This window comes from Asparagus officinalis, chromosome 9, assembly GCF_001876935.1.
Source record: "Asparagus officinalis chromosome 9, Aspof.V1, whole genome shotgun sequence".
Classification (NCBI taxonomy): Eukaryota; Viridiplantae; Streptophyta; class Magnoliopsida; order Asparagales; family Asparagaceae; genus Asparagus; species Asparagus officinalis.
The window spans coordinates 5,610,102-5,627,093 of record NC_033802.1 but is presented as its reverse complement, the minus strand read 5'-3'; the positions used below and the strand labels follow the sequence as shown (position 1 = coordinate 5,627,093).

The following is a 16,992-nucleotide window of genomic DNA, read 5'->3' as shown; positions in this document are numbered from 1 at the left end:
AACCCTAACAACCCCAATTCTCTCTCTCTCTCTCTCTCTCTCTGCCCCAACTTTAAATACTAATCACGGCCACAAGGACTCTTTTTTTTGCATATTAGTGCCTCTCATTTGCTATAATTCCATCCCACTAGTCTGCTGTCCGTGCAAAGCACGGTTTTTTTTGCTACAGTAATTCCTCTTTTTAAACAGAAGAGAGATTTGAATTTTCTGGGTTTGCTACAGTATCCCGCTGCTACAGTACACTTCTGAAATGCTACACTATCCCCTGCTACAGTATCATTTTTTATTTACCATCTGCTACAGTAATAACGCTACAGTAAATCTATTGTAGTATTTACTGTAGCATGAATAGTGACTCTCTGGTTTTCCCTTTTGTATAAAGGAATAGATTCGTCAAATCCTTAAAGTTGTCCCTCAGACTCCAAAGCGTCTTTGCGAATCGGTCCCTTAACACCACCAAAATGATCCTCATCTCAATAGGGGGCCCCATGAGGGATATTATATTATATTCTACTGAGCTTATCACTATAGTATGATATATTAAATAATACAATATATAATAACGGGACAGATTATATTTATTATAATGCGATATATTATTATATAATATATTTTATTTATTATAATATAATATAATATGTTACTGTGAATTAAATTATAATGTATTATAATATGATATAATACATTGTACTATTTGAATGTATTATATTGATCATTATATAATATAGGGAAAATTATTTGGAGAAAATAAAAAAAGTTAGGTAATGCATCCTCCTCCCCAGCCTAAAAACCATAACCCTTCAAGACCTTATTTTGAAACATAAGTGTAACCAACCCCCAAACAGTGTAGAGACCCACTGCCCAAGAAATCCATTCCCAAATTACCCTTTTTTCCAATTTAAAACCCAAAAAATACTACCCCAAAATCCCTTTCCTCCTCAAGCTGACCCTAATCTGGCCCAAGACCTCCCCCTCCCTCATGCAACGTATTAATATATAATATTCACAAATAAAAATTCATTTATTTATATTTACGAGCAGCGAAATCAAATTTTAATGACTAAATTGTATAAATGAATAGTTTATTAAACAAACAAATTGAATATACCTATAGTTAATTTCTATTCATTTATGAACCAAATAACAAAGATTATTCATTTATTATTAAATGAACAATCAAATGGATTATGACCAAATACTTGAGCAACTAGAAATCAAGCTGTTTGTTAAATATTTGGTTCGTCTCCTCCCCTAAGCAAAAGTGGTGAACTAGTAGCCCCAAACTCCCCCAAAAATAATTAGTGGTAAATCTTGGAATAAGTTCGCGCGCTACGCTATAAAAGATTTGATCTCTGAATCAATTGCTCCAAAATCAACAATGTGCTACTCCCACTAGAATCCACTGTAAGTAAACAGGAATACGAGTTTAACAAGTCCAATTCCCATCGGACAACAAAAAATGTCAAACTTTTGAATGCAGCTTTACACCAAACCCAATTGCTTACAACTAAAAAACAAAAGGACATCATCAAACCATTTCGTGCAATCATCTTAGTCATGCTATTAAACCCCGCATATAAAATAACTAAACCACAACTTGAAAGAAATACGAGTTTCTAACTCTTTAGCATTTAACATAACCAGACTAGATCTTTCTTACAGACTCGTAAAGTTTTAGCATACAATCCATAGAAGACTCCATTGCAAACATAATATACCATAGATACAATACAACCAAGCTCTGTCCAATGAGCCAAAATAACATAACAATATGAACTGACTAAAAGAGACCATATCTCAGAATCCCTTTCTTATCCGTCGCAATCTTCCCCTCTCTTGCCCCTTGGTCCCAACTTCAGGTCTCACAAACAATCCCTTTCTTATCCGTCGCAATCTTCCCCTCTCTTGCCCCTTGGTCCCAACTTCAGGTCTCACAAACTTTGCTTGGGTCCCCAACTGCGCGATTTGCATCGCTTGGTCCATGCTGCAAAATATGATTTAACATGCATCAACAGTATTGCAGAAATAGAAGCTACACATTTACACTGTCATATTCAAGAACTAGTGTTTTTCATGCAATAAGAGCTTTTACTGCTCAAACATGTATCCCAAAAAGAATCGACATTTTGAACGAAACTTTTTGACTTTTCTCCAACCAAAAAAAATATGGCTAGCATAACAAATCTTGACAATGGTATTTTGTTCAGAACTGTGCAGTTAGAATCATGACAGTAAATATTAAATACACAGTCAATCTTCATAACCACGTCTCAATAACAAACCTATCCAAATAAATCAGTCAAAAAAAAGAAAATAATTGCTGGACGAATCCTTTAGAAACGAACCCATCCAAGAAGGCGAAAATTACTGAGTCAGAATCACAATAGTTAATGCAATAACCCCATAAATAGAACTGAGTTGACAAGAATAAAAGGGTAAAAGAATTAACATGTTACAAAAGAAACTAGAGAGAAAGAAAATCGAGCGGGAGGATTTTAAAAAATGGGCTCCGCGAAGTTCGTCGTCAGTGTCTTTGAAGTTCGCCATCATTGGAGTTGTCTCTTGAGGTTGTTAGCGTTTTAGGAGATTTAGGAGTTCAGCTTAGACCGAATATACTGACCGAAGTTTAGTGGTTCGGTTCAGACATTCAGTTTTTAAAAATATGGTTCGGTTTAAAACCAAACTGATCGAACTCATTTGCACCAAATAAAACACTTCAAACTAAATCCATGTCTATTCCTAAAACTTATGCAGCTATTATTGTGGTGGTTTAACTCATATAAATACATCGAGGTCGTTCTTTTTATCAATGATTCAACATGAATTAGGCTTGGCGACTTCAGTTCATAAATTGTGCACTTTAGAATTGGGTGGGCTTGGAACCAAATGTAAATCTTTACATGAAATAGCAATTGAATGTAGTGGCGAAAGTTAAAAGTCTGAGTCTTGGAAAACACTTTAAGCATTGTATTCACTTCGGACTAGGATCCTGACATTAAGCAACACAAATAGAACTTTCCTATTTCCATTGGTATTTGAGGTCTTTAGGTAAGGGGGAGCATGAAACTTCAGGTTACATTATTTTGTGCAGAGTTTGGTCCAATACCAAACAAACCCAAACTAAGCTGACCGAACTGCTTTAGGATGGATTGGTTCAGTTTTGAATCATTAACGGTTTGGTATTGGTTTGTCAAAATTTGAACAAAATCAAATCAATCCACCGTTTGCTCATCGCTAGCCAAGGCTCCTTAATGAGATAAAAGCGGAGATGACCATTAAGATGAAAAACTACTGGAATTCCACAAATCACTGGTAAAGACAGGGTAATCAATTAACAATTTTGGACTTCAAAATCTAGCAACATGAACAATTTGATTTTAAATGCATGCCGAAAAGAATGCCTAAACATGAGATTTGCATTTGTGCCACCCTAGATTTAAATCCAGGACCCAAAACCCATGTTCCCCAAACAGACCCTAAATGTTTTTCAATCAGGTTTGAACTGCTCATGCATCTCATCAAATACCTGGTCTGATTTTGCTAATGGCCTTGTGGTAAGCACTCAACAAACAATTGACAGATAAAAGACCAGGACAACTCATTATTCTACATAGAAAACCCAATAAATTAAAGAATACTAGCTACACATGGATCCATAGAGGAAAAATAATTGGCAAAATCATGTGAGGACCTCGTTTGCTAAATCACTCAAATTTTTAACAAGCGGAGACTACTTAATAATCAAGGACATACCAGGTTAAGATGGTCTACCAAATAACATACCTTTATAAACAGATAGTTGTATGTCACTAGTCAAAGGTGAACCACTATATAGAATAAGAATTAACATACCTTTATAAACAGATAGTTGTATGTCACTAGTCAAAGGTGAACCACTATATAGAATAAGAATTACTTAGCAAAGATGTTCTCTTCAAGTAACAATGAAAACTCAAAATTTTCATTTAAACCAATAAAACAATATAATATTGCTTATCTAAACTGGAAATCTAGCTTGGATGATTCCATCCTTGGATGCAATTCTCAATGGGAATTCATTCACATACTCAATTTGACTTTGCACAATAAATTGCTCTATATGTCCAATCTGCCTTGCATACCCAAAAAAGCCAAAACAGGCCATGTTTTGATCGAAACTATTGCATACTGAACAAGATGTAGAGAGTGATAGAGGATTGAAAGTCTCCTTCTCCAATTTGGTATATGCATAATGGTATTGGTCAAATTTTTAAATCTTGGTAATGAGTAGACTCCAATCATGCCAATAAGACGCTTAATGATACGAGCAATCCCTTAATGCCACCAAACCATGTGAAGGGAGAACGTGCTGAGGAGGTGAAGGTGAAAATTTAACCATTGAAATTATAATTGTTGAGAATATAAGCTGATATGATAAGCGCATCAGAAATTGAAGCAAATAGGGACAGTTCGCAACATATTAAGGCTATTATTTGTGAATCTAAAAAATGCACAAGCTTTTAGAATGAACATGTGTGCACGTCCACACACCCTACACAGTCCCTGAAGATGTTAAGAAGGGGGAAGTAAGCATATTATTAGTTGCTCCGCCTCTGTCTCATTGGCAATTTAACTTTCATCGTAAGATCCTTCATACGCAACAAGCTAAATAAAACTAGCCAAATTTCTGGTGACAACCATGCTTTAGTTTCTTGCATAAAAAAAAGAGGACAAAAACTAAGAAGCAAACCATGCATGTGTGCTCCTGTTCAAATTAAATTGGCATGTCTCAACCAGGAATTATACCTCTGTGGGCTTCAAATTAAATTGGCATGTCTCAACCAGGAATTATACCTCTGTGGGCACTGGTGGATTAGTTGGTTTGGTCTTTTTCCTGAAGATTGGAACATTGTCATTATACCTCTGTGGGCACTGGTGGATTAGTTGGTTTGGTCTTTTTCCTGAAGATTGGAACATTGTCGTCATCATGACGGACTCTGGTGACCACCATGGCTTCATATTGATCAAGCTCCTTCGTGTCGAGATCTTTGGCCTCGAAAGTGATGTAATAGTTGACAGGGCAAGAGACCTCCGCATTACAGTTGACGATTCTCGTGATATCGAGATGGAGCTCCCTGGCACCCTGTAACAATAATAAAAAGTTTTAACAATTATATATTTTAAAGATCCGTCGTAGATTCGTATTGGGGGAGTAAAAAGAAGCATCACCTCTTTCACTCTCTCTTCGTTTTGGCGATCGATGGCAAAGCGGGCATAATTAAGAATTTTCCCCCTGAACTTCCCGGAGATATTATTCATAATGGGTATGATGAGACCGAGAGCAATAACATTAGGGAACTCAGGAACCTCAAATCCCTATAGAAGAAGAATATTTAATGAGGAAGAAGAAGAATAATAAATTAATCGGAAATTTTAATTAGAATACGGATTTTTAGGGTTAGGGCTAAAGGGGGGTTTACATCGCTGCGCATGACAGCTTCGCCGTAGCGTTTCATCTCTTCGTCGGTCATCATATGGAGACCATCGTTGTAGATCTCGTCCTCATCATCATCAACGCCGTAGACAGGTCCCTCCTCCTGTGGCGTCACCGTCATCGTCGTCAACTTTGCCTTCTTCGCCGTAGATTCAGGCAATTCATACGTCGCCGCCGTCGACATCCTCCAATAACCCTAGCAAACCCTAACAACCCCAATTCGATCTCTCTCTCTCTCTCTCTCTCTCTCTCGCCTGCCCCCACTTTAAATAATAATCACGGTCACAATGACATTTTTGCATATTGTTGCCTCTCATTTTCTATAATTCCATCCCATTCGTCAAATCCGTAAAGTTGTACCTCAGACTCCAAAAAGCGTCTTTTCGAATCGGTCCCTCAACACCAGCAAAATGATCCTCATCTCAATAGGGGGGCCCATAAGGGATATTATATTATATTCTACTGAGCTTATCACTATAGTATGATATATTAAATAATACAATATATAATAATGGGAAAGATTATATTTATTATAAGGGAAAAATGCTTCCAGCCCCCAAAAGCTAAGGAAACGTGCTTCCCACCCTCAAGACTTTGACAACGGATGTTTTACCCCAAAAATAAAGATTCTGTTCTCTGAACCCCCAAAATACAAAACCCAATACATTAAAACATGTGAAGACCATAATAACATTCTCTCTCTCTCTCTTTATTAAAATATGATGAGGATTATTTTATTATTTTGTTTTCTCTCTTTCTTTATCATAATGTACTGAGATGATAGTTGAAATGATTGATGAGGATTATTTTATTATTTTTATTTTTTATTATTTTGGAGTTGAAATGATTGATGAGGATTATTTTATTATTTTTATTTTTTATTATTTTGGTTGTTTGTATTGGGAGATTGTTAAAGTTACGGGGATTATTTTATTATTTTTATTTTTTATTATTTTGGTTGTTTGTATTGGGAGATTGTTAAAGTTACGTGTTAATTGTTAAGGTTACGAATTAATTATTAATGTTACGGATCAATTGTTAAGGTTATGAATCATCTCTCTCTCTTTCTTTTTTTATTAAAATATGATGAGGATTATTTTATTATTTTTGTTTTCTCTCTCTCTTTATCATGATGTACTAAGATGATAGTTAAAATGATTGATAATGATTATTTTATTATTTTTGTTTTTTATTATTTTAGTTGTTTGTATTGGGAGATTGTTAAAGTTACGGGTTAATTATTAAGGTTACGAATTAATTGTTAATGTTACGGGTCAATTGTTAAGGTTATGAATCCTCTCTCTCTCTCCTCTCTCTCTCTCTCTCACTCTTTCTCTCTTTCTATCATGATGTTTCTTTGATGATATTGAAATGATTAAAGAGGATTATTATTTTATTATTTTTTTTTTATTTTTTTTGTATTTTTAGAATATTCGTTGTTAAGGATAATGGTTGGTTGTAAAGGTTATGCATTGATTGTTAAGGTTACGGGTTGGTTGTTAAGGTTAAGGGTTTATTGTTAAGGTTATGGATTTGTTGTGTAGGTTACGGATTTATTGTTAAGGTTACGAGTTTAATTGTTAAGGTTACTGGTTTAATTGTTAAGGTTACGTATTTAATTGTTAAGGTTACGGGTTTAATTATTACGGTTACGGTTTATTAATTGTTAATGTTACGGTTTAATTGTTAAGGTTACGGGTTTAATTATTAAGGTTACGGGTTTAATTGTTAAGGCTACGAGTTTAATTGTTAAGGTTACGGGTCAATTGTTAAGGTTATGGATCCCTTCTCTCTCTCTCTCTCGTAACCTTAACAATTAAACCCATAACCTTAATAATTAAACCGTAACATTAATAATTAAACCGGTAACCTTAACAATTAAAACTGTAACCTTAACAATTAAACCGTAACATTAACAATTAAACATGTAACCTTAACAATTAAAACTGTAACCGTAATAATTAAACCCGTAACCTTAACAATTAAAATCGTAACCTTAATAATTAAACTCGTAACCTTAACAATTAAACCCGCAACTTTAACAATTAAACCGTAACCTTAACAATTAATAAACCGTAACCGTAACAATTAAACCCGTAATCTTAACAATTAAATACGTAACCTTAACAATTAAACCCGTAACCTTAACAATTAAACCCATAACCTTAACAATTAAACCCGTAACCTTAACAACAAATCTGTAACCTACACAACAAACCCATAACCTTAACAACAAACCCTTAACCTTAACAACAAACCCGTAACCTTAACAATCAATGCATAACATTTACAACCAACCAACCAACCATTATCCTTAACAACGAATATTCTAAAAATACAAAAAGAATTAAAAATAAAAATAATAAAATAATAATCATCTTTAATCATTTCAATATCATCAAAGAAACATCATAATAGAGAGAGAGAGAGAGAGAGAGAGAGAGAGAGAGAGAGAGAGAGAGAGAGAGAGAGAGAGAGAGAGAGAGAGAGAGAGAGAGAGAGAGAGAGAGAGAGAGAGAGAGAGAGAGAGAGAGAGAGAGAGAGAGAGAGAGAGAGAGAGAGAGAGAGAGAGAGAGAGAGAGAGAGAGAGAGAGAGAGAGAGGATTCATAACCTTAACAATTGACCCGTAACATTAACAATTAACTCGTAACCTTAACAATTAACCCGTAACTTTAACAACCTCCCAATACAAACAACCAAAATAATAAAAAACGAAAATAATAAAATAATCCTCATCAATCATTTCAACTATCCTCTTGGTACATCATGATAAAGAGAGAGAGAAAACAAAAATAATAAAATAATCCCCATCATATTTTAATAAAAAAAGAAAGAGAGAGAGAAGGGTATTATGGTCTTCACATGTTTTAATGTCTTGGGTTTTGTGTTTTGGGGGCTCAGAGAACAAAATCTTTATTTTTAGGGGTAAAACACCCATTGACCAAGTCTTGGGGGTGGGAAACACGTTCACTTGGCTTTTGGGGGCTGGAAACATTTTTCCCTATCTTCACATGTTTTAATGTCTTGGGTTTTGTGTTTTGGGGGCTCAGAGAACAGAATCTTTATTTTTAGGGGTAAAACACCCGTTGACAAAGTCTTAGGGGTGGGAAGCATGTTTCCTTAGCTTTTGGGGGCTAGAAGCATTTTTCCCATATTATAATGCGATATATTATTATATAATATATTTTATTTATTATAATATAATATATTATGTTACTGTGAATTAAATTATAATGTATTATAATATGATATAATACATTGTACTATTTGAATGTATTATATTGATCATTATATAATATAGGGAAAATTGCTTGGATAAACTAAAAAAAGTTAGGCAATGCATCCTCCTCCCCAGCCCAAAAACCGTAACCCTTCAAGACCTTATTTTGAAACATAAGTGTAACCAACCCCCAAACAGTGTAGAGACTCACTGCCCAAAAAATCCATTCCTAAATTACCCTTCTTCCCAATTTAAAACCCAAAAAATACTACCCCAAAATCCCTTTCCCTGGCCTTGATCCGAAGGTTGCCGTGCACCGTCTCAACATTGATCCGGACGCAAAACCCGTTAAACAACAACAACGTAGGTTTCGTCCAGAGATCATGGAATCAATCGAGTCAGAAGTTAAAAAACTTATAGACTCAGGTTTTGTGAGGGAAGAACAACACCCAGATTGGATAGCCAACATTGTTCCAGTTCCCAAGAAGAATGGTAAAGTTCGGATATGCATCGATTTCCGCGATCTTAATGCCGCCTGTCCAAAGGACGAATTCCCACTTCCTATCACGTCCCCTCCCCTCCCCTCCCCTCCACTCCCTCTCCATCAAGCACGACCTCCACTCCGACCCCCACGTCGCCTCCTCCATGCTCCATGCTTATGCCTCGACCAGCTCCCTCAACTCTGCTCGGCAGCTATTCGACGAAACGTCGTGCAGAACCATCGTCACCTGAGAGACTGTGTATAGAAGGTGGAAGTAATGGTGGGATTTCAGTTGCAGCTTGCATAAAATCAGGTAAATTTATAATTCTTAACATTTATATATTCTATTAAGTTTATTGTTGAATGGTTTAAATTTGTGGTGGCAGAGACCTGATCATTTGGATGTGCACTTGCTCATGCTGGTGTTATGGATATGTTGCGTTTCCACAAATTCACAATAGGTTTGTTTTTTCTTCCTTCGGTTTTTTTATGGAGGTATCTTTATCACTTATAGGTATTTTAACACATTCACACGATTTTCATATTCAGGGCATGTCTGGGCTTCTGAATTTGGATGTTTGGATAACGAGGAAGATTTATGTTGGCTAATCAAGTAAGATACTTTGCATTGTTTCTCATTAGACAAGTTTCATCTTATTTAATTGATCGTAGTGGATGTTAGGAATAAAAATGTATGCAAAATGAAATTCTACATATTTTCACACTTAAACATCTTTTATGGGAATTATATCAGTCCATTTCATTATGAACATGAAATGAAGTAACTGCGATCAATGTGGTTTTTTATTACCACACATTAAAATTTACTTGCATACTCTTTATTTTTATTTACCAATCGTATCTTCAGAAACTTGTAAGATATCGGAGATTATTAGTTTGAATTGAAGGTTCAAACATTTTTAGGTTACATCGAGTTATCGAATAATATTTGTTGAAGTCAGACCGAATATTCACCTACTCATGGGACAAATACAATTTTCATGTAATGATGAAGCTATCATGCTTCATTGCAGCCTATAAACGTTGTACAAAACCTGGCTGAGATTAAGGAAACCAGTCTAGGATCCATTGGAGCCTATAAATATGTACAAAACATGTTTGCATTATGCTACCTATTCTAAGGAATTTGTTAGTGATTTAGGTGTGAGCTTCTTGTATTAGGTTATGTTTGCATTATGCTACCTATTCTAAGGAATTTGTTAGTGATTTAGGTGTGAGCTTCTTGTATTAGGTTCCATTTTGACATCTATTTAAGGAATAAGGAATTTGTTAGTGATTTAGGTGTGAGCTTCTTGTATTAGGTTCCATTTTGACATCTATTTAAGGAAGATAATATGTTACTGCAATCATTTATTGTCCAATAAATTTTTTATTAGCATTTAGAGGTCCAAATAAAGTTGTACTCACAGTTATCTGATACTATACTCGTCATTGACAGATAATGCAATATAATCTCTCCCACAGTGTGGATAAAAGCCCACAAACGAACCCGATAATTGCTCGTATATATCGAAAGTCAGGGCATGGAGGAGGTCGTTCTATCCAAAAATAGGTTTTTTCTTATATCCATCTGAAAATCTATTAAACTAGCTCATCACACTTCATTAATGGTACATCTCTATGTTCTTCTCCACTAGCAGATTGATGAATCCAGTGATCGCTATGGCTTCGCAGCCAAGATGTTGGGAGCTTATTGGATCTATTGAACTCCCTTCTAGCAAAAAAGGGAAATTTCATGATGTAGATTTATGTGACATAGTGACATTCTGGGTGATATATTCTGCTGTTATGTGACATTTTGGTATTTTATGTGACTTATGCTGCTGTTATGTGATATTTTGGTATTCTGTATGACATATACTGCTGTTATGTGACATTTGGGTATTCTGTGTGACATATGCTGCTGTTATGTGATATTTTGGTATTCTGTGTGACATATGCTGTTATGTGATATTTTGGGATTCTGTGTGACATATGCTGCTGTTATGTGATATTTTTTACATTTTGCGTGATATATTCTTGTTATCAGTTACATATGCTGCAGTTTAAGTGTTATGTGATTATTTTTACAAGTAAGATTGTGTCATACATGTATATTTTTTCATCAAGGCGATCCTAGAGGGAAGGGAGGCAATGAATATTGAAGCCTTGCAAAGGGAGTATGAGATGTTACGGGCATGGCTTGCTGCTACAATCATATGTGAAGATCGTGAATGGAAGAAGTTGCGATTGAAGTTAGATATTGATGATCCAAAATATATTTTGTACTTTGGGGGTAATGATGTACCATTGATTGAGTGGAAGTATTAGACAAACATATATAACCGTTTCATTTGTTGGATGTTGGATGTTTACTAGTTGTTTGTAAAAGATAAAATGTGCATTTGTAATTTCTTGGTGATCTTTTTTCTTTAGCATATTAAATGGAATCTGAAAGTAAAGTTCTTACAGATGTCATAGTTAATACCAACAAGTCACACGAACAAGTAATATGTCACATTTAAGTAGTAAATGTCACAACAAAATGTCAAAAGTAACATGTAACAGACAATAGTCACAAAAGAGTTTGAATTCTGTCAGGAAACGTTAATCTTGGATAGGTTTAGTGCACGTGGCTCGGTTATGCCCTTCAGGGTGACATCATATTACAATTAGGAAGTGTTCTCACCACACGAATCTAATTATTGAAAGTTTCGGCAACATTGGAAGTGATATGACCATATCTGTGTGTCAAACAAAAATTAACTACAAAGTATAGCCAAGTGTCACATATAAATGGCAATTGTCACAAACAACATCAAAATATCACAGAACACAAATAGGAGTCACATATAATAGAGTATTGCTACATGAGATGAGCAAAGGTCACACATAACAGACGAACATCGCATATAAAAGCATAATGTGACATTTAATAACTCAAATTCATAGAAAATGGTTGCTATTTGACGTACCTTATACCAGGAAATACAGAATTCGCCCAATTATTTGGACCCTAACTTAGAGCTACTTGGTAAGCTCTTTGATCCGTCATCCTAATCTCATATAAAACAACTTTAATTTATAATTCTCAATAAGATGAAGTACACATCTGGAATGATACACATCTAGAAATATATCTTTTATATGAAGTACACATCTAACATTCACATATAATACATTAACGTCGCATATGAAGTCTCAATGTCACATATAATACTCAAAAGTCACAAATCAGATCTAAAAATCACATATAAGGTAGAACTGACACATGTAGGATTAAATTGTCACATATAACATTGAAATATCACATGATATGCTTATTTTTTACATAGCGTTCTGACATGTCACATTTACTGTTAACTGTGATACATATATGTTCCAAAAATCCCTCATTTTCCCATTTAACCTTGAATAACTAAGAAACATAACAACACTCCCAAATTGAACTCTAATTGAATCAAAACCATCCTTACAAAGGATTTCAACCCATCAAACAAAAATACATCAGGAAGTTACAGTCCCAACCCACCATTTCATTTCCTTTTTAGAACCAATCTATAACAATGTGCAGTACAAACAATGAACTCAAAACTCAAATTTAAAACAAACAAGTTTCCTTCTCCTTCTTCTTCTTCTTCTTTTTTGGGTGTAGTGAATTAGGTACAGAACCTCTGTCATCTCCCCAAAATTGAGCTATTATTATATCAAAATCATCCCCTCAAATGATTTCAACCCATCAAATAGAGTCTAACTCTCCAAACTCACAACATAATTTCCTTCAAAGAACCAACAAATTAATCTAACAACATAGCAATCTGCAGTACAAAGAATGATCCAAAGTTGAATTAAAAGGGGAAAAAAGTAAGAACTGGTGGTCAAAGCATGTGACTTGCACTCTCCCTGCAAGAAGGCTCCTCCATTTATAGGATGGTCCGGCCGTTTCTATTCCTGGAAACTCTAAGGGGAAACCATGATCCCATCAAATTCCAGAGAACAAAGCTTCAGCGTCTGGGGTTCTTACCAACAAGAAGCCCCCATCCCAAAAGTTGCCTGTGCCTTCTCTGTTGAGCTACATCTTCCAAAAGCTCAAACAACGGAATACTGGCCATAACAGAGCAACCAACGGTGAACAAGCAAGATCCATTGAAAATCCCTATGTCCACCGTCGGCCTGTAAATACCTCATCAAAGACCCAAGTTCAAAAAGGTCTTGGCCGATGAGATGGCGAATACGTCGACAACTCAGCGACGTCTAAAGCCAAATAGCTTGCCCTTGAGAGAAAGAGCAGCACCCGATTCCGGATGCTCCTCAGTTTGGCAACAAAGATAGCCAATGAAGCAACTGCTCGCTCTCGTCAAAACAAGAATGTTCAAATGTGAAAAGAAACAGCCAAGAAAACTCTACCTTGGTGACCTTGTCCTCAGCAAAAGGACATCTTCAAAATGCATCTAAGCAAGAAACAAGAATTCAGCACCGTTCGAGCAATAAGTATGAATGAGCTGTACTCTATTATGTATAAATCTTAAACAATCAATAAAAGTTTTTTAGGAAAAACGCTAAAGACCTAGTCAACACTCGAGGATTCTAGGCGTTCGACTCCTCAGTCGGTTCCATGACCTTGGCTCTTCCTAAAGATAAGCCCAAGGCACGATTTCTTAGTCGGTCATCGGACCTTGGCGCCGCCTCAGGATAGGCCCAAGGCACAATGACTCCTCAGTCGGTTTCAAGCCCTTGGCTCTTCTTAAAGATAAAACCAAGGCACAACGACTCCTTAGTCGGTTATAAGACCTTGGCACCGCCTCAGGATAGGCCCAAGACACAACGACTCCTCAGTCGGTTTCAAGCCATTGGCTCTTCTTAAAGATAAAACCAATGCACAATGACTCCTTAGTCGGTTATAAGACCTTGGCGCCGCACCAGGATAGGCCCTATGCACGACGACTTCTCAGTTAGTCACCAAGCCTTGGTGCCACCTCAGGATAGGCCCAAGGCACAACGACTCCTCAGTCGGTTTCATGCCATTGGCTCTTCTTAAAGATAAAACTAAGGCACAATGACTTCTCAGTCGGTTTAAAGACCTTGATACCTTCTCAGGGTAAAACCAAGGCACAACGACTCCTCAGTTGGTACAAAGCCCTTGGCTCTTCTTAAAGGTAAGCTCAAGGCACAACATATGATTCGATTCATTCTGCTCTCATCGACCATAATGGTAAAGACCTTGGTACCTTCTCAGGGTAAAACCAATGCACAACGACTCCTCGGTCGGTACAAAGCCTTTGGCTCTTCTTAAAGGTAAGCCTAAGGCACAACATATGGTTTGATTCTGTATGCTCTCATCGATCATCATGGTCAAGCCCTTGGCTCTTCTTAAAGATAAGTCCAAGGCATAATGACTTCTCAGTCGGTATTAAGCCCTTGGCTCTTCTTAAAGAAAAGCCCAAGACACAACCACTTCTCAGTCGGTATCAAGCCCTTAGCTCTTCTTAAAGATAAGCCTAAGGCACAACGACTTCTCATTCGGTATCAAGCCCTTGGCACTTCTTAAAGATAAGACCAAGGCACAACGACTTCTCAGTCGGCATAAAGTCCTTGGCTCCTCATCAGGTTAAGCGTAAGGCATAGCGACTTCTCAGTAGGCATAAAGTCCTTGGCTCCTCACCAGGATAAGCCCAAGGCACAACGACTTCTCAGTCGGCATAAAGTCCTTGGCTCTTCCTAAAGATAAGCCCAAGGCACAACGACTTCTCAGTCAGCATAAAGTCATTGGCTCTTCCTAAAGATAAGCCCAAGGCGCAACGACTTCTCAGTCAGCATCGAAGCCCTTGGATCCTCATCAGGAGTGGCCCAAGGCACAAAGGCTCCTCAAACCAGCAATCAAATCCATGGTTCCCTACTCAGAATAAGCCAAAGGCAATGCCCCAAGATGTCATTCAGTCTACAAAGACCAACATTATTCTTTGAAAAGAAGATAGAATTACAACACCCGGGTCAACTATTTTATCATGCAGTTTTAGCTTTCAAAAGCAAAGAACAGGAGAAATTATTTCTCATTCCAAAATGTTTCTTACATTTTTATCCCAAGACCCACCAGGGCTCAAAAAAAAACACGACCTCTAAAGCTCCTTCCTAAGGCTCAGTATCATCACCCTCAGAGCCCTTCTTCATTTTCTTGAAAGGCCTCCTGGAAGAACTCGGCCCCTCCGAGTCAGCCCTTCTTTTACTTACCTCCATTGGTGGAGGAAGGACTGTCACTTCGGAGTTGGAAGAAGATGAGGAGGACCCTCTCATCTCCGAAAATTCCTCTCCGTCAAGAGCTCTGGACTCCTGAAGACCAAGATGATACCGGAGCTTCTCAAGATCTTCGGCCTCAAGATCACTAAGAGCCCTCGGCTCCAATACATTCTCCTGTACCTCGGGCCAACCTGAGCAGGACAGTATGTTATCGTCGCCGAACACCCAGACGAAGAACTTCTTCCATTCCTCATCCAGCTCTGGGAAATCAGCGTCCAAGCAAAAATCGCCCCGACAGTGGAAAAAGTAGCGTGGGTCTCCCTCAGCAGACCGCACACTAACCACGTGCCCAAGCAAACTGATGCTGGGCACCACTTCTGCTTCGGAGCAGGTGTCAATAAACACCATCAATGTATAAATGGCGTGTAGGTGGAATTGGTAGGGGAAAACCCCAAAGTCGCAAAAACCTCCCTGACGAAGGGATGCAGCGACAGGCGTAACCCGTATTGCAGGTGCGCCAGATAGAGGGGGACCCGATCCTCGCCATGCATATGCACGAGAGTAAGGCTGTCTGGTGCCCCTATGGTCATTACACGAGGAATATCATACTCATCGTGCAACCATGCTGCCTCGTCTATTATCATTCTCGATCGAGACAGATACAAAACACTAATTTTCTTCTCACGATCATTCTGAGAGAAAGTCATGACTAAAACCTCTAAAGAGAAAGGAGGAATCAACAAGAAGATGTGCTCCTAAAGCAGAATATTCTTTAAACAACGCCAAGAATTATTTATAAGCCTCCAAAGAAGCATGCAGAGCTCAAGAGGCATAGTCTTGGAGCAACCAAGGAAGATCCATTTTGGAAATCGGAAACAGATCGCTCGAGATACCAACCGCCGCTTGTAACTCACGCCAATCAATTAGCAAGTAAGGTGCCATTCACTCTACCCACGACGCCTCATTTCCTTTGGAAAAGCGGTTCCCAATACCGACAACATTAGTCTACAGAAGATTGGCGGTTAACAAGTCCTACGCCACGTCTCCAGCCACGATTAATTGGCTTAAAAGTCTCAACACCCTGAGCAAACCCATATATATTTCACTTAGACCCGACTAAAGTCAGTTCCAAATGAAAGGGTAATTTACCATATAAAGATGAAGATATCAAAAGATCGTGTTGCAAGAAGATGGCATTTGATCACATTACAAAAATCACCAGAAATCAACAGTACAGGAGATGCAAGATCCAGAACGATTGTGTAGCTCATCAATCTTTTTCTCTGTAGCAAGAAATCAGTAACAGTTAATACATAGACTTGTTATCTACAAAAATCACAACATACTACAACCTTGACACCAATTAAGAATTAGACTCATAAAGTAGTTAACAAAATAAATCATGTATTTCACTCATAAACAATATCATTATAAGAAACATTTAGTTTTGTCGATTAAATAAAATATCATGAAGTGGGAGTCTAAATTGTAACTGAAACTGAAATTAATCTCTATCTAGTCCAAGATAAGTTTGATTTTTATGATCTCATCGGCGTCGGTGTCAAGAGAGGGAGGAGGGAGGG

At 37.1% G+C, this 16,992-nt stretch overlaps 1 protein-coding gene across 2 annotated transcripts; it reads right to left on the bottom strand.

Moving 5' to 3' along the window:
• On the bottom strand, positions 1,876-5,744 carry LOC109823864. Of its 2 annotated transcripts, none has more exons than XM_020390282.1 (4): positions 5,460-5,743; positions 5,209-5,355; positions 4,901-5,122; positions 1,876-1,984 (listed from the first exon to the last, which is right to left on the bottom strand). In XM_020390282.1, exons 1-4 carry the CDS (start codon positions 5,655-5,657, stop codon positions 1,925-1,927), a joined length of 627 nt encoding a protein of 208 aa, XP_020245871.1. In that variant the 5' UTR covers positions 5,658-5,743; the 3' UTR covers positions 1,876-1,924. The 2 variants fall into 2 exon arrangements, with proteins under 2 accessions (XP_020245871.1, XP_020245872.1); XM_020390283.1 differs by lacking the exon at positions 1,876-1,984 and adding an exon at positions 4,550-4,785 and having other exon boundaries at positions 5,460-5,744.